The following is a 19,896-nucleotide window of genomic DNA, read 5'->3' as shown; positions in this document are numbered from 1 at the left end:
TATTGCTTTCAACTTCTGCGGGGTACAATTACGACAATGTGGCCCGTTTCGTTCTTGGCTTGTCTAGATTATCCCCTTGGGTAGTTACCATTCTTGTTTTAGCGGCTATAGATACTGTGTTTCTCCGGGATATCATTCGATAGTTCCCCCTTTAATTGTTATTTACCCTATTTTATAGACTTATATCCAGACTATTAATTATATTTTGTTTTCTTTACTTCTATTTGGGTGGTACTTAAGCTTTACTACAGCCTCACATCCACTGACAATGGGCATGTACCACATGATCCGTTCACCAGCTAAAACTAACAATGAAAGAGAGGTCATCAATGTCTTATGTACCCATTAAACTGTTAGATGTCTAATAATTCAATAGTTCAACGTGACACAGGAAATAATCTACCAATCGAGTTTCTGTTCGTCCGTTTTTGGATTTGAGCCGAGCCGTTGCGTGGTGGACCCCGAGGTCCCCCCGAGGTTTACAGCCCACCTTTGATCACAGGGAGATCGGCAAGCACGTGTATGCAGAAAGACTAGATCTGAAAATATAAAAAGATCCAAGCAACCCCTGGTTTTAGGCTTCATCAACGTCCCTGGACTCCTTGAACATGCGGTTCGACATTCTTGCGATCCTCCCTCTGGCCGCTAGCGCGGTCAACATCATCTCCTCTAACGATGATGGCTGGGCGGAAGCAAACATCCGCGCTCTATTCGATTCTCTAGGAGCGGCAGATCATTCAGTTGTGGTATCTGCGCCCGCCGAGAACCAGAGTGGAAAGGGTATGTTATGTCTTCCCTTCTACATTCCTCTCTTTTGCTGACGCGCGTAACTGCAGGGTCAAAGGAAGAAGAGCCGACTGTCTTGGATGAGCCATGCGAGTTCAACAGTTGCCCATCTGGCAGTCCGGCGGTGGGATTTAATGCCTCAGAGGTCAGTATTGTGCCCGGTGTTACCAGAACGGTAGACTGATGGGATAAATAGCCCCGACTAGGTTATGTCAATAGCTACCCGGTGACATCTATCCAATACGGCATCGATACGAGCGGCCCGAAATTCTTCAACGGCGCCCCAGATTTGGCCGTGACAGGTCCAAATGTCGGCAGTAACATTGGCCTCACAGTTTTCATCTCCGGAACAGTGGGCGCCGCCACATACGCTGCGAAGAATGAGATCCCTGCTATCGCTTTCTCCGGTGCTAGTGGCTCCTCTACTTCATGGGATAGCTCGCGGCCCCACTACAGTGAGGTCTATGCGGATTTGGCAACCAACTTGACAAACCACGTGGTTGCTGCTGGCAAACCCTACCTGCCAAAGGATATCTGGCTGAACGTCAACTTTGGAAAGGTCTCCGACGAATGCGCAAGTCCGGCCGATTTCTCTTTCGTCCTTTCCCGCATCCATACTGCGGTTCCACTAGTTAGTGGTGATGATGTGACCACGTGTGGGGAGTCGAGATTACCAAGCGAATTGAAAGTATCGCTAGCGTCCGGATGTTATGCAAGTGTCTCAGTCGGGATTGCGGACTCGAAGAGGGATGCCTCCGCTGACATGCAGGGGGTTGTTTTGAAGAAGCTGGGCAATTTGTTGACTTGTCTACCCTGATTGGTGTAGAAAACGCCAATGCCAAGGACGTGCAGATCATGTTCCTGATTATCACCACGTGTTCTATTTAGTCACGCTATATTGGAGCGAATATATTAGAATCCCTGCGAGGGGTGCATATAAGAGCCACTACTGTATATTAAAACCTAACCTAGCCTCAATTGAGGATAGATAAGAGCTTGACATGCAGAGAAAATGCCTCAGCTTGTAACGAGCTCATTTCGTATCGGAGAAACACTACGAAACGGCGAATCACCGGGGTTGTCGATCGCACGAGTAAAAAGCAATCTAATCTACAATCAGAGTTCCACGCTGAACTCTGCTATCATCCACTATGCTTCATCGGGGCTAAAGACCGTTTCCGCCGGACTTAAAACTGGCCGAAGGAAGCGGGCCCAGCGACAATGTTCCTAATGTTCCCAAGGTAGCCAAGGTAGTTGTGCCGATCGATTTTGATGAATACTACTCGGTGTGTCGTGCTCCGTGCATCGTACTCCGTGCATCTACAATATAAATATCCCGAAGAAATCCCGTTTGTAAATAGAGTAAGGTCACCACAATATACACCCGCTTTCCATTCCAATATGATTCCTCAACTAATTGCTGCGCTGACTGCTCTCACTGTGCTGCCTGTGACGGCTACCCCGGTTGAGCTGTCGCGTCGAGGAACAGTTGGATCCAGCGACCTTGTCGGACTTCCCCAAACGGTTCCAGCCGGTGCCACTGGCGACCGCTATTTGGCCTACCAGCCCAAACTGAAGGTTGTCAATGGCTGCGTGCCTTTCCCAGCCGTAGATGTCAATGGAAATACGAAGTGAGTGAGATCACTGTCTTTATTAAAGATTTTCTAGATTTTCCACACTCTCATATCTAATACCTGTGATGCAGTGCCGGTCTCAAGCCAACAGGAAGTTCCAATGGTGAATGCAGTTCAAGCACAGGACAAATATACGGTCAGTTTCTTCAGAAGTTAGCCATTTAATAGCCCGGAACATATTGACCAACGACCTGCCTTTGAAATCTACAGTGAGAAGCGGTACTTCGGGTGGCAAGAATGCCTTGATGTATTCTTGGTACTTCCCCAAAGATGAGCCTTCGACCGACCTCGGACATCGCCACGACTGGGAAGGAGTTATAATCTGGCTTTCCGACGCCACAAGTACCGCTGCCTCGAACATCGTGGCCGTTTGTCCGTCGGCACACGGTGGCTGGGATTGCAGTACAGATGGCTTCACACTTGATGGGACCTCATCTTTGATCAAGTACGAGTCCGTCTGGCCTGTGAATCATTCTTGCGGCTTAACAACTAGCGTCGGCGGTACACAGCCGTTGGTTGCCTGGGAGTCAATGTCAAGTAAGTTGCCCAGATGTATCCTCAAGGTCCGGAAGCTAGCAAGCTAACCTAGAATGTTCAGCTGTCGAGCAAAATGCTTTAGATACAACCGACTTCGGATCAGGGAATGTTCCTTTCAACGAGGGCAATTTTGCGAACAACCTAGCAAATGCGACCTACTGAGCTCAGGGTCAGAGAAGTGATCCACTAGAGGAAGGAGGTCAACACAGAGCCGATATGAACGGCCTGTCGCTTAGGCTATATTATTTTAGTTCGTAAAAACGATTAGACTAGTTAATAACTACAATAGTTATGCTTATCGGTGTTTAAAAATAAATAGATATCAGTGGCCAGTAGGTGCTGTCGGTGAGCTGCTCATCGGAGGTCCTATCGTTGCCCTTGCGTATCTTAACAACCCCGAGAAAACCGCCCAGGCATTCATTTTCAGCCCTAAATGATTGTCACGTTATCGTCCTGATGGATGGACAATGTACAAGACTGGCTTTGCCGAGGATGGCTCATTTATAGGTACACGGAGTGGAAAGACATGCAGGTAAAGGTCCTCGGATTTGGGGATTGGGGTGCTTGGGTGCACACCCCTTGTGAGATGACGTGTCCACGCATGAAGATTGTCCGCGATGGGGTTGAGTTACCATATCGCAATTGGGATTGTAATACGCTCACCCCACAAGGCGAAGGCCAGAGAGAGGGAAGATAGTTGTACTGGGGAATGAGATGAGGTCCCAGAACTATCTGTTAGTTAACTATTATGCCTTACGGCCTGATCAGCGAGGCAACACCTCCAATCGCTACCCATCTCTGCAAGAGAATCAGCAAGGAAGGCAAGTAGAAGCCCTAGAAGCAAGTGACATGGTTGTGGTAAACGTACGCGGTATCTACTCAACTTTGAAGGGAGCAATCGACTGCCGTAGGCTATGGCTAGAACAAGCGACCCAGTGATGTACAATAAACCAAATATACATTCATGACTATATGCAGGCCACATTATAACCAAAAGACACATAAGATGCCTCACAAGGCTGACATCTATCTCAATAATCACGCTTCATCAATAAAACTCATTTCCTGCTCATACTTTAAATCCATCATCCAGCGACGGTTTCCCATGAGGTTGATATCAAATTAATTCAAGCAGAAGTTGGAACACACTGAGAAAACCACGGGTTTGACGAAGAACAGGCTGCTGGCGACGCACATGCAGTTGCTCCTGTCCAGCCAGTTCCTCCGCACCGTCCGTAGAGGGTTTGGGTTGCTCCGCCCCCACCAGCGGCATCGATGGAGGGGGTGGTGCTAGCGAGCTTTCTGATAGTACTGATCTTACTACTAGGAGTGGTAGGGCTGGTAGTTCTTGTCGTAGTCACCAGTGTCGTAGTGGCAGCCTTGGAGGCTGAGGTTGTAGTGGTGCCGCCGGTAGCAGCGCCTGTCCCTGTCCCTGTCACTGGTGTACCAGAAGCCGTGCTTGCCGAAGTAGTTTGCGTGATTGAGACAGCACCACTGTAAAGAGTTGGTCCCGGGACAACCTGATAAAGCAATATTAACAAGGGAGTGGATTCGGGCGAGGTATCAGCGAATCCTGACAACCGATTACGTACATAAGTTGACAGAGATGTGTAGATGTTCACAAGAAGGCCGGGGTCCGTTGGATGGTACAGATCAGTACCCAAGACACCTGCTGGTTGCTTTGATCCGGAGCCGGTGATTTGCAGGTTGAAGCATTGGGGGTAATTCTGGGCCCCACCCTCAGTGCCTGCACTGTGGAGTGCGATCCTTGATAGCAAAGAAAGATTAGCAAAACCGTTTCGCGGAATCAGGAAGATCTACATACAGTTCATGTCTCAAGACATAATGCCCAGGTGCGATATCGGGAGGAATCTCGACCATCCATCCTGAACCCTGGGCTACGAGTTGATCATCGCCCCAAGTGCCGGGGACAGTTTTGTCGTCAACTAGTCCAACACCGTCAATCTTGAAGAACTTGAGAGTGGTTTTGTCCACAGTTCCACAGCCAGTCGAGCCACAATTAGCGAGGTAATCAATGACTGGCCCATGATGCGATTCTGGCCAGTCAGTCCATTGAAGAAAGACTCGGTCACCGGCAGCGACCACTGCGTGCCCTTTGGCATTAGTAGCATTGAGATGGCAAATAATATCTGAGGTCGTGTACGCGTCTGGTTTTAAAAGGTTAGAAAGGAAATTTGGTTTGGTCAAAGAGGACGATAATGACATAACATACCCGGAGCAATGAAGCCATTACCAGTATTTGGGGTACCCCAAGCCACCACGACTGGAGGAGATTCTGTATAAGGATAGCTGTTTATGTCCCATCCATTAAACGAGACACCGTTAATAACGATGTTGGTGATGTGACCATGGGCCGCAACAAGAGACGCAAACAGAGCGGGGCCGAGGAGGCTATACATTGCGGCTGTATTCGAAGAAGCAGATTAAACAAGCTTGAATCTCAAAGAAATAGATATGCTAAATTCGAAGTAGGTAGCGAAAGTCCGGCTTTGCCTGTGTTTGCCTTTTGTGGTGGAACTGCGCAACCGCCATATTTATAGTGATCGAGAGGAGTACTACCAAGTTTCATGTGTTGTGCTTATCTGATTGATGCCTATAAGCTGCCTCGGGTTCAGAATTGTAATTATAAGGGATGAAACCGATCGGAAACAGTATATCCAAAATTAGCAGAACTGAAATTATCATTCTGCACAAAGAATGGCAAGCCACGGGGTAACTCTGTAGGAAGTCTCAACGCCACCAGCGGAGGTCGCGTTGAATCTGTGTCATGATAGCTCAGGATTTAAATCCGTCAAAAAGAGGGTAATCAAGGAAATTAATGAGGGGTCAGGCGTATGGAGTTACGATGCAAGCCTGACACACTGGCCTATCTGGAGTGTCAGTAGGCGCCCTTAGCCTCGTTTTGGGAAATGCGCCGTGGAAAGAAGATAAGGTATTGTTAGTCAAGACCTGTTACCCCGATATGCATTCAAATCCTTGATTTTTGATATAATATTTCGTGGTGTTAAAGAATGGTTAAAAAGAAAAGGGAAAGACGGAAAAGATTATGGATGCGAGATGCCTTCACGGCAACGGTAATAATATCTGATAGTGTGAAATCCATGTATGTAGCACAATTTTGAGAAGAATAAAGTATTTGAAGATATGATTGAATACAGCGTAACAAGTAAACCAGTAACGACAATGCCAACGCAACTATCTTGCGTATCTAGTAGACATAGCGGAAGTTCAAGTTCTCCCGGTCCGTTTTGTCCTCGAATGCATGAATGAGGGTTGGATCAGCGGCACTGAGGCCTGCCTCAGCTAACAGCTTATCCTTCTTGGTGTTCTCGCGCTTGAGGTGGAAGCGGAGGTAGATAACGGCGGCAACCATACAGGCATAGCAAGCCAGGTGAACACTCCAGGCAATGTGGTATCGTGGGGAATCAGTGTCGAGGAAAACTTGAGGACCTTTTGTTTGTTAGCTGGGGACTGGGCTTCTCCATGAAGAATGCAAGGTACTTACCAATTGCGTTACCAGCAGCCCATGACACGAAAGTTGCAGCCACCACGGTGGACTTCTTGGTTTGACCAGCAATATTTCGCGACACCATAGATAAGGTGAGAGTCTGGGCCGACCAAAATGACAGAGTGATATAGTAACTGATAAGAAGGCCAATCTTAGTGGGTAAAGTGGTGTTTTCCACTGTGATAAGGACAATCGTTCCGATGAAAGACCTGCGAACTGTCAGTCTGACCTCGCTGCAAATTGGGCAAGGAGAGATACGTACGGAATGATGAAGCACAACATCACGATCGTGTTCTGTTTGAATTTATTCACCAGCCACGCAGACGACAACAGAACAACGATAATGTAAGCACCTAGCACCATAGCAAGCAGCTGAGTTTGCAATACAGTAAAGTCGAAGCTCGAGACAATGATACCGAAGAATGCGCCTAGACCACTGGTAGGGAGAGTGGTGAACATTTGAACAGCACAATAACACCACATCTGCGGGTCGCGGAAAGCCTCCCACATTTGGTATGCATGGAACTTTCTGTTCTGAATACCTGTCTGGTTGGAACGCAGACGTTCTACCATAAGACGTTTGTCTTCCTCGGTGAAACACTTTGCACGCATAGGGGAGTCAGGCATATACCAAATGACGAAGGCTCCCCAAAGAACGGAGATACATCCATATGTCAGGAAGAGTGCTTGCCAAGACTTGAGCACCTTGTCTGCTCCGATGAGAGTGAAACAGTACGCCAATAAGCCACCGACAATCTGCTGTGCACCGTTCATCATGTACCTATTTCGTCATTAGATCAACGCGAATTCATTCTCGGACGAGTATCCACCTACCAGTATGTCACAGTGGCCGCTTGTTCCTCTCGCTTGTACCACATTGAGGAAAGAGTCACGAAAATGGGCTGACAGCAAGCTTCAAATATACCCAGGAGGGTACGAACAATGACTAACCCAGTAAAATTCTTACAGGCTGCATGGAGGGCCAGGATCATACCCCATAGGACGATGTTGATGCCCAAGTACTTGCCGAGTGGGACTCTTTGGATGATCCAGTTGGTGGGATATTCGACGATGAGAACAGCGATGTAAATACACGTAGTCAACCAGGAGTACTATCGATAGGATTCAGCTTAGCATGTTGATCAAGAAGAAAGCTTAACAAGGATTGCATACCTTTTGCCCATCATTCAGATTCGCATCATCCTTAATCCCCATAATGGCGGAGAACGACATAGTTCCCTTGTCCAGAGCCTGTAGAAAATATGTGCAAATCATGACAACAAGGACACGACGATCAATCAGGCGTTTCAGCCGGTTGTTGGTGGCTTCGTCGATTTCTACCTGACTGTGGGCTGCATATGCTTGGATCTCCTTATCCACACGGGTGATATCCATGTTATCCTTGGTAAGGTCATCAGATCCTGAAAGAACCTGTTCGACATGCGATATGTCTTGCCTGTTCTCGTACTCCCCCATGTCAATTTTTGGTTGCTCCTTATGCACTACCTCGATTCCCTCAACAGGGGCTGTCTCAATCCCCTGCTGGGGGTCATCTTTACGGTCAGCCATGGCAAATGAAAACAGTAGGTGCAAGAATGCAGTTCACCAGGGGACACAGGTCACAGGAAATCGAGATATTCCCCCGGACTTATAATGCCCCACGTTTTTCCTGCCAGGGCCGTGCATGATCCCAAATAGGAGTCGCCCTAACCACATGGAAGATTATTAACCGGCTGAAAGAGTCATGTGGGTTTCCAATAACTGGGTCTATAGTATTAACCGGAAGTCAAATGGAGTCAAATCGAGTTAAACCAACTCAAGAAGTCACCTCCGTCTCCTTTGCTTCCCCAGCTTTCTTGGCAAAGGAGGAGACAGCACGCTAGTCTCTCCCCACGTTGGGGAATCCGGGGATCTGCTACCCCGATGGCCGAAAGGTAGCTCGCTAATTGCGGTGGGTCTGAATAAATACACTTTCAAGGTATTTTGGTGGGTTGCAACTCGGTGTTCTCTCACCCGAATAACGCTTGGCCCCCTCGGGGATGTTTCGTGGCGTCTGACTCAGGAGCTCATTAGTGGAAGAACTTGTACCAAGACTTGGGAGCTTCGGTCCTACTGGGACAACATATTATTTTGTTTCCCGGACAAAAAGTTGTGGAAATTTTATTCGTCTAAAACACAACATCCAGTCTCTCAGCATCACACAATGTCGTCCCCTAAGCCCACGGGCCCTGAAATCCACAGCGCCGTCAACCTGTTAATTGACAATTTGATCAACATCAAAGACGAAACAGGGAGGTTCCTGTTGCCACTTCCTGATGGGCGCATTATTGATACCAAGTCATGGCAGGGCTGGGAGTGGACACACGGCATTGGACTGTACGGCGTGTGGAAGTACTACGAGCTGACGGGCGACGAGAGATTGTTGCAGATCATTGAGGATTGGTTTGCGGCACGTTTTGCTGAAGGTGGTACCACCAAAAATATCAATACCATGGCCGTCTTTTTGACTCTCGCCTACGTTTATGAGAAGACCGGCAATGTCATCTACCTGCCCTGGCTCGATGCATGGGCTGAGTGGGCGATGCACGAACTCCCCCGCACCCGGTACGGTGGCATGCAGCATATGACTTATATCACAGAGAACTACCAGCAACTCTGGGATGATACTTTGATGATGACAGTCATGCCACTGGCGAAGATCGGAAAGCTTCTGAACCGACCCCAATATATCGAAGAGGCGAAAAAGCAATTCCTTACTCACATCAAATATCTTTTCGACACAAAGACTGGTCTCTGGTTTCACGGCTGGACATTTGAAGATGGTGGGCACAACTTTGCAGATGCACGCTGGGCTCGTGGCAACAGCTGGGTCACAATTGTCATTCCCGAGATCATCGAGTTGCTTGACCTCCAGCCAAATGACCCTATTCGTCTTCACCTGATCGATACTCTTGAGGCACAGTGTGGGGCCCTTCAGCGTCTCCAGTCGTCATCCGGCGCATGGCACACCCTCCTTGACCACCCGGACTCGTATTTGGAAGCCTCTGCGACCGCGGGATTTGCCTACGGTATTCTAAAGGCCGTTAGGAAACGTTACATCGGTGCCCAGTACCGCCCCGTTGCTGAAAAGGCAATCGCTGCGGTTATCGGATATGTGGATGAGAAAGGAGAATTGCAGAATACCAGCTTTGGTACAGGGATGGGTGACTGTCTTGACTTTTACAAGGAGATTCCGTTGACCTCGATGCCTTATGGCCAGGCTATGGCTATTATGGCTTTGGGCGAAGCATTGCGTGGTCTGTTGTGAGGAAGGCAGGTGTTAATGACTGAAACGGCAATGGAATGTGGCATGACCCGAATCATAGAGCTGTACATAAGCACGTTCCCTGCATGAACGGACTTGCTAGATAATAGAATGAAACGAACAAATCATAAAATGCGACTCTTCATTTGATCACTCCACTGGCCAACGGCTCTGGATTTTTTTGCCCAGCCCAGCTCTTTCCACTACCTCTTTGCTTCTCTTTTGTGCTTCCTGCACAATTTCCTCCTCGTCCATCGTCATGAGCTCTCCATTCTTGACAACAACCATCCCGTTTACCACAACAACATCGACATCTCGCCCAGTTGTAGTGTAAACAACTGCGCTGACTGGATTAAACCAGGGCTGGGTGTGGATCCCCCGAACATCGATAGCCACAAAGTCAGCCTTCTTGCCTATCTCCAGACTGCCGATCTGGTTATCCAAGCCCAGCGCTTTGGCCCCATTGATTGTAGCCATCTCCAGCACGCTTTCGGCTGGAACTACCGTGGGATCCTGCGAGATCCCCTTGTGAATAATGGCGGCGAGTTTCATCTCCTGCAAAAGATCACATGTATTGTTACACGGGGCGCCATCGGTACCCAGGCCAATGTTGACTCCGGCATTTTGGAGATCTGGCACCCTGCAGATTCCGGACGCAAGCTAGAACTCGTCAGATCGTCAAGTCCTGTGTGCACATAAATCGATCTAGCGATGCAACTTACCTTCGCATTGGAGGTTGGACAGTGTGCGACATGCGTTCCCGAAGAAGAAAGAAGTCTTCATGATATCATTAGCATCCGTTGAGTCAAATCAGATATATTCGATATCTTACTCAATGTCCGAGTTATCCAGATGAACCATATGAACAAGGACTGTGGAGTCACTCAGTAAACCAACTGATTTGCAATATGACATTGGGGTGTGCGAGACCGAAGCGAAAAAATCACGATCGGCCTTGACCTCAGCGCAATGCATGGTAATGGGTATACCCTTCTCTTTGGAAATGGCGGCCATTTCCTTATAAAGCGCATCCGATACTCTAATTTATCATTAGCAAGTGACTCCTAATGGTGGTCTTGTCTCCTACCCTCCGGGAGTCCTGGCACCAAACCAGACTCTGATTCTATCATCGGCCGCACCATTCCACTTCTCCCACATCTTCACAGTTCCAAGCAATGAGGTTTCACGGTTCTCAACAAGACCAGGATGCATAGCCCAAGCATCATCTTTGGCGTATTTGGCAATGTCCATGACAATCTTGCCTAGACAGCCACGGATGCCACTCTCTTCAACGGCACGACATAGTCCATCAAAGCCATATCGATCCGCAAACTGTATTCATATCAGCCTTCGCATAGCCAAAGAAATCTTCAGGCTACATTACCATGCTCTCCAGAAAGCAGGTGGTCCCCGATTTAAGCATCTCTCCAATACTCAGTCGTGCTGCAGCATACCCGTCCTCCGCCGTAAAGTTACCCTGGAGAACCCAAATTCTCTCGCATAACCACGACACCAACTCGAGATCATCGGCCGTACCTCGTAGTAAGGTCTGTGCTGTGTGCATGTGGGTCGAGATTAATCCTGGGATGACAATCCGACCGGAGAGATCATACTCTTCATCGGCTGCATATTTTTCCTTGAGGGTATCTGTCTTGCCAATATCTGCAATGCCATCATCAACTACGCGGATTGCTCCGTCGATAATTATACGTCGTGAAGTATCCACGGTCACGACAGTGGCATGAGTGTAGAGCATGGCGAATCGTCTGATGGGTTTGAAAACAAGTCCGAAAGAGACTCCTGGCCAAGTTCGTAACTAATGAAGCATACCCCAAAGAACCTTCATGGGGTTTATATTGGCAAATCCGATATCCCCCCGCAAAAAAAAAGGAAGGCGGAATCTGCCGATGTACGAAAAGATCCGCGTTGAGGGGCGTGATAAGATAACAAATGAATCTCGGAATTGACACATTTCTCATGACATGGGGAGAACTCCGAGATTATCGAGTATAGTGGAAAATGTGGTGGTACATGTTAAGTGTCAGTCTTTGAAGCGAGGTATTCCAAATTTGCTTGTGTCAACATTCAAATAATTCGTCGAGAACTAAACACTAAACTAGAAGCTAGAAGCTCTTCTTCAGCCACTGAGTCTGCGAATTGCAGTACGCAAGCAGGCCATCAAGACCCCATTCCACACCCATGCCACTCTGCTTGTGGCCACCAAAAGGTGCATTCGGCGCCACATCAAAGTGGCTGTTTACCCACACAACACCGGACTGGAGTTGATCTGCCATCCGAGTTGCGCGTTCGAAATCCTTACTCCAGACAGAAGAGCCCAATCCAGTCTCCAAAGCATTTGCACGCTCAAGGACATCGTCCTCGTCTGACCATTTCAGGACGGGCAGGATGGGAGCAAACGGCTCTTCCTTTACCACGCGCGATGTGTCGGGGGGATTATTGATGATAGTCGGGTGAATGTAGAACCCGGAAGAGTTCTCGATCGAGCCTCCAAGCGCAGCTTTCAGGTTTTCAGTACTAATGCTGCTGAACAGGTCTTTGGCTTTCTCATATTGCATCTGATTTTGAACAGGTCCAAAGAAGGTATCCGCCTCGGTGCCATCGCCGACTTTCAGGGTCTTGACAAATGTGACTAACTTTTCCAAGAACTCATCGTAAATATTCTCGTGGACGTAAAGTCGCTTAATCATCATGCAGATCTGTGAGCTGCAGAGATAAGAAAGAATTCCAATCTTGGGGATAATAGCATCGATATCAACGTCGTCGCAGATAATCGCCGGGTCATTGCCACCCAGTTCCAGTGTAACGTGCTTGAGAGTCTTAGCACATGCAGCCATAACCCGCTTTCCAGTCACTATCGACCCAGTAAAGCTGATCTTCTGAATTCCAGGGTGAGCAGTGAACAACGGGCCGAGGGACTCCTCGCCGCTCAGGCATTGGACCACGCCAGGAGGGAAAAAGTCGGTAGCAAGCTCAACCAGCTTCAAGTCGCAGTAAGGTGTGAAGGGGGACGGCTTCACGATAATGGGGTTCCCAGTGTATGTGGCAGAGGCGATTTTGCCGACGGCCAAAAGGACAGGGAAGTTCCAGGGGACAATGGCACCCACCACGCCAATGGGTATGTGGCGTTGAACAATCTTCCGATCTTCGGTTTCCTCAATGATATTGTCGGTAATCTCAATAGCAGCAAGACCACGAATCCATACACCTGCCATACCCACCTCCACGGTTGATTGACTCAATGGTTTTCCTTGTTCCATTGTGAGGGTCTTTGCGAATCCATCGGCATTAGCGTCAATAGCATCGGCCCAGGCATGCAGAGCTTTACGTCGCTCTTCAAAGGTGGTCTTTGCCCAGCCCTTGAAGGCATCTTGAGCCGCCTTAACGGCCTTGTCAAGATCATCCTGCGTCGAAACTGGCACGGGTGGATTAGGCTGAGTGTTGGCAGGGTTGATCCCATGCCGGGTTTCCGTTGTCGTGGTCAATTGGTTATTGATCACATTTCGGAATGTCTATTTCAGCAAAGATCAGTCGTGGGATCAATGTCGTACATCTTTTAGAGAAACTCACTGTAAAATCCAATGTTTTGGCGTCGGTAGTCATTTTGAGCAGCTTCGATTTTCACCACTAAGTGATTGGGGTTAGGGGTGCGGGAAAGACGGTTTTAAATAGAGCCTCTTGCATAATCTGGGCTGAAGCGATTAGCCACGTATTTTCGCGCGTCGTGGATGCATTCAAACGTTGCAATGGGCCCATATGCCCCGGAAATGGCCTGTTAAGGTCAACTCTATAATTCCGTATGGAGACCTCACTGCATTTATTTGCCCTACTGTTCTCTCGAAATGGCATCTTATTGGACGATCGTTGTAGTGCATTTCCCCTTCCGGCCGTGACATGTTGATCTTGTCTCAAACGTTGCATATTAGGTGCGGGGTACTGAGATTCGACTCAGTTCCCTCATGAAACTTCAATAAATGAACAACCCAACCTTAGAAAAGTATCGGCGTGAGCCTTCGACATCATATAGGTTACGACACATCTCGCAATCCAGGGTTCTAGAGTGGTCTTCAAGCGTTTCCGACGTTGATAAGATCATAATGAAAAGTCACCATGTGCTTGTTAGGTAGCGACAGCCCTCGAGAGTACTGAGCCTTGGGAGGTAAGTGACTCGTCACATCCTTGGATCCGGGCCACCTGATGCATATAGAAGAGCATATCGTATGCCAGCTTCGAATTCTGCATGGTCTCACCATATCATTGTCAATGGGATTTATTGCAACAAATTCCGTTGATTAACCTGAGCAGGTAACGAAGATGTCCATGCTGAAATATGAATCCACACCGCATCTAGGTGGCTCAGCCATATTTCCCCTATCGGGTGGGTCTTTCCTATTTTAGCCGCCGGCTTCCTACTGTTGTAGCTAATATATGGGCGCTTAATCAGGCTCATTGACCAGAGCCACTAAATTATCCATGAATGAATTTAATATATCTCGTGTAAAGTATCTCTTCGACCTGGATCTCTGCGGACATGATGTTCTAGTTGGTGCTGAATAGTCTTCCTGGATTCTTGATCTGTTACCCACTGAACAACAAAGGGATAATCGAGGACTTTAGACAGGATCACGCCTAGGCACAATCATAATGCTCTTCTTGTCAGATTAATTCAACAGTTATACCCATACTGGTCCATAGCACATGGGCAGCATATTTATCGGTGGGGTACATCGTCACACGGCTCCATCAATGACGACATTCTCCATATATAATCTCCTTGCATGTAAATTTCTGAAATAGGGCCGATGCCCTAGCCCTGACCCAGCGACAAGTATTTAAGAGCATTCAGGGGAATTCCGATTGAACATCCGAACACCTTGGAGTCATAGGAATTCACCACAATCTTTTTTCAACCTTTTCGGCCAACAACCACTCAGTTCAAACGGGTATAGAGGAATCCATTCATTCCTCTCCCCACTGAGCTTTATGCCTAGCAGACAGCGACCGTTGTTACTAATAAGAAAACAGATCACCCTTTTACACAGAACCTAACTCGCTGTCGCTGAAAAACAATATCTCCAGGCACGAGTAGCTAATACAAACACAGCAGCTCCCGCCGCCACCAATCCCCCCCACTTGGGGGAATGCTCCGACTGGTCAAGGTATCAACCATCAACCCCTGAAATATCGCTTGCCCTTGCTACCCACCCCCTTCCCCAAACACATAACATAAATCTCTATGATGATTGACCTTCCCTTTCTGCAAAGAATTTGTTGAATCCGTGTCTATCTACATTGTTTCATATTGGTCTCTGAGTTACTGAAATTGTTATTTCTCTGATTTCTAATTTGTCATACCACCATTGCATGATTTATGGCTAATTGATCGTTTTGATTAGACGCACCTATTCACAAATGGGAAGACCTAGGATATATAAGGACAGTCATTGGTATATCTAGTTTAGTTCTTTCCGATCAATGAAAGTTTTCACATTGTGTTTACCGCTGTTTACATGCTTTACATTTGACACACCATGGGTAGAGGGGCTACATTGGCGCTGAAGTATTCAGCGTTCTACCCGTGACTGTTTCTGGATGAACTTTTGTAACCTGGAGTCAGTCCTGTTAGGTAACATATCCAAGTTGGGAGGTAACCCGGATATCTTTTAACATGAATAATTGTGACTAGTTAACTAGCAACGTGTATTAGTTAATCTTATAAGAATGCGGAAGTCCTCAGCGAATCAAAAGTTTTAACAAGACCAGGGACTGGTGAATGAGCTATAATATGTTAAGGTATAAGGTACGACTACAAGATATATTGTGCGCTTATGACGCATCATATTGTTGAAAAAGTATAGTGTCACCAACAAACGGAGATCCGTTTCTAGCGTTATGTTTCAGTTACTCTATGCCTGAATTTAAGATTGGAATATTATGAATATGTAGGTAGTTGAGGTTCAATGCTGTCCATGGACAGTGTAGTGTTACTCCCAGCGGATGAATGCCTTGGCGCACAGACCAACACTCTGTGACATCATCCCGAGTCTCATTCGACAACACAACGGTCAACAAACTCGCAACCTCCATCTCATCATGCCAAAACCTTGTTCATCCTGCCATCATGGAGACGTAGTCTCAATATATATCCCTGTTTGATTTTATAATCTGCATGGACAATCTACCAATAACATGGGTTGTTATTTTAGGTAGAATCTTGTCTTCTGGCCTGTGCAAGTTGACTGGAGACACCTAGAGAAATCGTCTTTCGGATGACGCGCCGGCTGAGCGCCTCTTCGTCAACCTCTCCCGTGCGTTATGTTCGAAGGCGAGTGCTTGGCGTACGTTTTGCTCGACATCAAAGCGATCATAGAAACCACGATACGGAGCTATCTCTGAGCTTATTTAAAGACCCTGATCTCCCCCAACTGTCCAAATACAGATCAACTTACTACAATCTTGTTTGCAACATACATTCTATATCAAACTCCATACCAATTTCATAAATCTACCACAATGTTTCACCGACGTCGCCCCGCTACCACAACTACTCGAACCACCAAACCTACGCTGATGACCAAACTCAAGGGGCGAAACGCGAAGTCGCGCACTGTCAAAACCACGACGACAACGCACCAGAATCCCGTCCACGGCCATCATCATACTGGTCGCACTGGTCCTACCGGTCGTACTGGAGGCCGCTTTGGTCATAGGAACGCCTATGGGCCTCCTACCCATACTCGCCATCAGCGAAAAACCACCCTTGGCGACAAGATCTCCGGCGCTATGTTGAAGTTGAAAGGAAGTTTGACGCACCGCCCTGCAGTCAAGGTAAGGACCGAATGATTTTACTTCAACTTAGACTCGAGCTAATGTGTTTAACCTAGGCTGCTGGAACCCGCCGCATGCATGGCACTGATGGACGTGGAAGCCACGCACACCGTGTCTACTGATTGATACCCTGTACACTATCACGAGTTATGAATGATACATGAAACTTTTGGATTTTGTTTTGTCTTTTCTTCTTTTTCTTTCTTTCTTTCTTTCTTTCTTTCTTTTTTGAGATACTATGATGCGTAACACTGTACCATAAGAGTCAGAGCTTTCAATTCTATCATTGAATATCCCCAGACTTGAGGCTACGTTTGTAATCTCAAATGTAGAAGTAACATCGGTATTGCCTTACATTGTACGTGTATGCATGCACATACACAGAATAGTGGATAACGGAATAGTGGACATAGTCCCACAAGAGATATATAGTCATACCTACGTAAAGAAGTAAGTTAGACCCAGAAGGTGGAGAGAAAAAGATAATGGAGACAAATAAAAACAGAAATCGAAATGATAAACACCTTTTCTCCAACTTTGGAAGACCGGGCCGGTGCGATAACGTGGGTGCGCAGATACCCCACCAAATTTTTACATAAGTGCGGGACTCCCCGATTAGTTACTCACTTGGACACAACATCTTTTCAGTCATATCTATACAATGCCGTCCATTCAAGAGAGCAAATTGGCCTTCATTGGCGGTGGCAACATGGCCTCCGCCATCATTGGTGGCCTCTTGAGCAAAGGCGTCAACAAGCAGAACATCTGCGTTTCTGAGCCGTGGGATGTCAACCGCGAGAAGATGGCCGCACTCGGAGTGCGCACCACCACCTCCAATGTTGAGGCTGGAGGTGATGCCGATTTGGTCATCATTGCGGTCAAGCCCCAAGTCACCAAGGGTGTGTGCCAGGAGCTCGGTGGTGCCTGGTCGCCGCGCGCGACTTTGCCTGTTGTCGTTAGCATTGCCGCGGGTATTACCCTTGACAGCTTGAAGGAATGGTTGACGACTAGCGATAGCCGTACGGCCCACACCGTTCGCGTTATGCCCAACACCCCCGCCCTGGTTGGTGAGGGTGCTTCGGGTGCTTTTGCTAGCACGGATATCACTCCGGATGAGAAGGAGCTTGTCAATGCTATGCTCGGAAGCGTGAGCAAGGCTACCGAGTGGGTGGACCGCGAAGATCTTCTCGATGTCGTCACTGGACTGTCCGGTAAGTCCCCTGCATCAAAAGCCATTCGGCATGCCATCAACGGGTATCAATCTAACCTAATCAGGATCTGGGCCTGCCTACTTTTTTGCCATGGTTGAGCACCTGGTTGCAAGTGCAACTGCTCTCGGCCTCCCCGAAGAACAGGCCACTCGTTTGGCTACACAGACATGTCTTGGTGCTGGAAAGATGTTGGTTGAGAGCTCTGACAGCCCTTCTCAACTGCGTAAGAATGTGACTAGCCCCAATGGCACCACATACGCTGCTCTCCAGACATTTGAGTCTCTCAACTTCAAAGAGATCGTCGACAAGTCTGTCCAGGCTGCCACTGCTCGGTCTGCTGAGCTAGGAAACCCCTCTACCAAGCCATAGAAAGGGCAACTAAACAAAAATGAATAGCTGGAATCTATGTAATGATATCCAAGATACTCATACGAATGAAACAAATAAACAAAATCCAATGACCCCCTATTTAGGTGATCTAATAGTAGATTCCCAAATGTCGGAATCATCGCTCCGACCTTACGTGGCCCGTGCGTATCGGGTTGCTAAACTTGGAACAGCTCGACAGTCGAGCTTCTCCTCCTCAGTTCATAGGCATACTATGTATGTACAATAATGGTTTCTTTTTGGCCCTGGAAGGTGAGATATTCGATAATAAATCGTTTCGCTTTACTGCTGCTAACATTATCAGGGCAATGACACCTCCGCGGCTTCTTTTGAGAAGACCCTATCCACGCTGTCGACTAAGATCGCCCAGGCTACCACGCGACTCGACCAGCAACGACAGTCTTCCCGGCGAATCAAGGCTCTCTGGACCCTCTACTCGACATTTGCCTATCTGTTCTACTCCATCATTCTCGCCCTCGTACTAGGATGGGAGAGCTGGGGAATCAAGGAATATGCAGCCATCGCAGGCGGGCCGGTCCTGTACGTCTGCCTTTAATCTGCACGTTCCCACATCGCTGACATGCAGTTCTTGTTCCTCCAGTATCTACGGTGTGCGCACGCTTAGCTCCAGAATCTTCGACTACCGAATTTCCCGCATCCAACGCCGCCTGGACGATTTCCATAAACAGCGCGAGGAGACCATCGAAAAACTCAAGGTCGCAACCAAGTACAACTCTACCCAGCAACTGCTAGAGAAGTACGGCGGCGAGTCCCCGAAGCCCTCCCCGCGTCCAAAGGGACAAACCGAGAAAGGGAAGCCTGCCCAGCAGCCACAGCATGTGCCCCGTACTGGTCTCCCGCCGCCGCCCACTGCCAATATTCGCCGTCCTCCCTCTGCATCGCAAACCCAGAACGAACCGCCATCACCCGATCATGCCTCTCCGCCTCTAGAGTTAACCCAGGGCGGCCTGCAAACCCCACAGCAGCCCTCTTTCCCACCTCCTTTCTCTCCCCAACCACCCACTGATCAACCCAGCTTTGCACCGAACGCATTCCCTCAGAACGGAGAATCCATCGAACAGCCACATTGGTACGACCGTCTCTTGGATGTGCTACTGGGAGAAGACGAAACCCAACCCCGCAACCGGATGGTCATGATCTGCATCGCTTGTCGGCTCGTGAACGGCCAGGCTCCCCCTGGGATCAAAACACCGGAAGAGCTGGGCCGCTGGAGGTGTGGCAGCTGTGGAGCTTGGAACGGCGTGGAAAGTGAGACAACAAAGATCCTTAACAATTTGCGTCAAGGTGCTGTGCCAGCCGAGGGAACCTGGGAGCCCGTGTCGAAGGCTGAGGCGGATACCCAGTCCTCAGAGAGCACGGAAGAGGGTGTGATGGTGGCTTCAAGTGGGGAGGAACAAGTGGACTCCATTGGCTCTGATGCGGAGGATCAAACAGAAGAGGAACCTAAGCCCGCCCCTGTGCGGCGATCCAAGCGCGGTGCAAAGGGAAGCAAGGCACAGGAGTAGGCCATCTTTCACTACTTTATCTATTTAGAAACGCTTACATTGCTTCCGATGTCACCAAAGACAGTCCAAGTTTAATATTTCTTACATGGTATCTAGCTAAGCAAAATCAAAAATTTCAAACCAAAATCATGAGATC

At 48.2% G+C, this 19,896-nt stretch overlaps 10 protein-coding genes across 10 annotated transcripts; 6 read left to right on the top strand and 4 right to left on the bottom strand.

The window, feature by feature from the left end:
- Positions 1–608: 608 nt before the first annotated feature.
- Positions 609–1,603, top strand: N7537_001650 (5'/3'-nucleotidase SurE; the record flags this gene model as incomplete). The annotated part of the gene is made up of 3 exons (XM_056892708.1): positions 609–780; positions 837–931; positions 983–1,603. The coding sequence occupies 3 exons, from the start codon at positions 609–611 to the stop codon at positions 1,601–1,603; spliced, it is 888 nt and encodes a 295-aa protein (XP_056757703.1).
- A 584-nt stretch (positions 1,604–2,187) lies between these two features.
- Positions 2,188–3,119, top strand: N7537_001649 (NPP1 family protein; the record flags this gene model as incomplete). Its single annotated transcript, XM_056892707.1, has 4 exons — positions 2,188–2,417; positions 2,492–2,556; positions 2,631–2,957; positions 3,019–3,119. The coding sequence occupies 4 exons, from the start codon at positions 2,188–2,190 to the stop codon at positions 3,117–3,119; spliced, it is 723 nt and encodes a 240-aa protein (XP_056757702.1).
- Positions 3,120–4,084: 965 nt separating this feature from the next.
- On the bottom strand, positions 4,085–5,377 carry N7537_001648 (putative endo-1,4-beta-glucanase; the record flags this gene model as incomplete). The annotated part of the gene is made up of 4 exons (XM_056892706.1): positions 4,085–4,477; positions 4,550–4,724; positions 4,783–5,125; positions 5,191–5,377. 4 exons carry the CDS (start codon positions 5,375–5,377, stop codon positions 4,085–4,087), a joined length of 1,098 nt encoding a protein of 365 aa, XP_056757701.1.
- Positions 5,378–6,186: 809 nt separating this feature from the next.
- On the bottom strand, positions 6,187–8,055 carry N7537_001647 (uncharacterized protein; the record flags this gene model as incomplete). Its single annotated transcript, XM_056892705.1, has 5 exons — positions 6,187–6,428; positions 6,484–6,695; positions 6,749–7,267; positions 7,321–7,598; positions 7,660–8,055. 5 exons carry the CDS (start codon positions 8,053–8,055, stop codon positions 6,187–6,189), a joined length of 1,647 nt encoding a protein of 548 aa, XP_056757700.1.
- Positions 8,056–8,689: 634 nt separating this feature from the next.
- Positions 8,690–9,793, top strand: N7537_001646 (glycoside hydrolase family 88/105 protein; the record flags this gene model as incomplete). Its single annotated transcript, XM_056892704.1, has 1 exon — positions 8,690–9,793. One exon carries the CDS (start codon positions 8,690–8,692, stop codon positions 9,791–9,793), a length of 1,104 nt encoding a protein of 367 aa, XP_056757699.1.
- A 147-nt stretch (positions 9,794–9,940) lies between these two features.
- Positions 9,941–11,546, bottom strand: N7537_001645 (amidohydrolase; the record flags this gene model as incomplete). Its single annotated transcript, XM_056892703.1, has 5 exons — positions 9,941–10,450; positions 10,513–10,567; positions 10,623–10,829; positions 10,878–11,122; positions 11,175–11,546. The coding sequence occupies 5 exons, from the start codon at positions 11,544–11,546 to the stop codon at positions 9,941–9,943; spliced, it is 1,389 nt and encodes a 462-aa protein (XP_056757698.1).
- Positions 11,547–11,913: 367 nt separating this feature from the next.
- Positions 11,914–13,411, bottom strand: N7537_001644 (aldehyde dehydrogenase family protein; the record flags this gene model as incomplete). The annotated part of the gene is made up of 2 exons (XM_056892702.1): positions 11,914–13,320; positions 13,379–13,411. The coding sequence occupies 2 exons, from the start codon at positions 13,409–13,411 to the stop codon at positions 11,914–11,916; spliced, it is 1,440 nt and encodes a 479-aa protein (XP_056757697.1).
- A 2,910-nt stretch (positions 13,412–16,321) lies between these two features.
- Positions 16,322–16,758, top strand: N7537_001643 (uncharacterized protein; the record flags this gene model as incomplete). The annotated part of the gene is made up of 2 exons (XM_056892701.1): positions 16,322–16,636; positions 16,693–16,758. The coding sequence occupies 2 exons, from the start codon at positions 16,322–16,324 to the stop codon at positions 16,756–16,758; spliced, it is 381 nt and encodes a 126-aa protein (XP_056757696.1).
- A 539-nt stretch (positions 16,759–17,297) lies between these two features.
- N7537_001642 (pyrroline-5-carboxylate reductase family protein) lies at positions 17,298–18,216 on the top strand (the record flags this gene model as incomplete). Its single annotated transcript, XM_056892700.1, has 2 exons — positions 17,298–17,847; positions 17,912–18,216. 2 exons carry the CDS (start codon positions 17,298–17,300, stop codon positions 18,214–18,216), a joined length of 855 nt encoding a protein of 284 aa, XP_056757695.1.
- Positions 18,217–18,462: 246 nt separating this feature from the next.
- N7537_001641 (uncharacterized protein) lies at positions 18,463–19,760 on the top strand (the record flags this gene model as incomplete). The annotated part of the gene is made up of 3 exons (XM_056892699.1): positions 18,463–18,486; positions 18,539–18,774; positions 18,836–19,760. 3 exons carry the CDS (start codon positions 18,463–18,465, stop codon positions 19,758–19,760), a joined length of 1,185 nt encoding a protein of 394 aa, XP_056757694.1.
- Between the last annotated feature and the right edge of the window lie 136 nt (positions 19,761–19,896).

This window comes from Penicillium hordei, assembly GCF_028827395.1.
Source record: "Penicillium hordei strain IBT 12815 chromosome Unknown utg000001l_segment0_segment0, whole genome shotgun sequence".
Classification (NCBI taxonomy): domain Eukaryota; kingdom Fungi; phylum Ascomycota; class Eurotiomycetes; order Eurotiales; family Aspergillaceae; genus Penicillium; species Penicillium hordei.
This window is presented reverse-complemented; position numbering and strand designations above follow the sequence as displayed.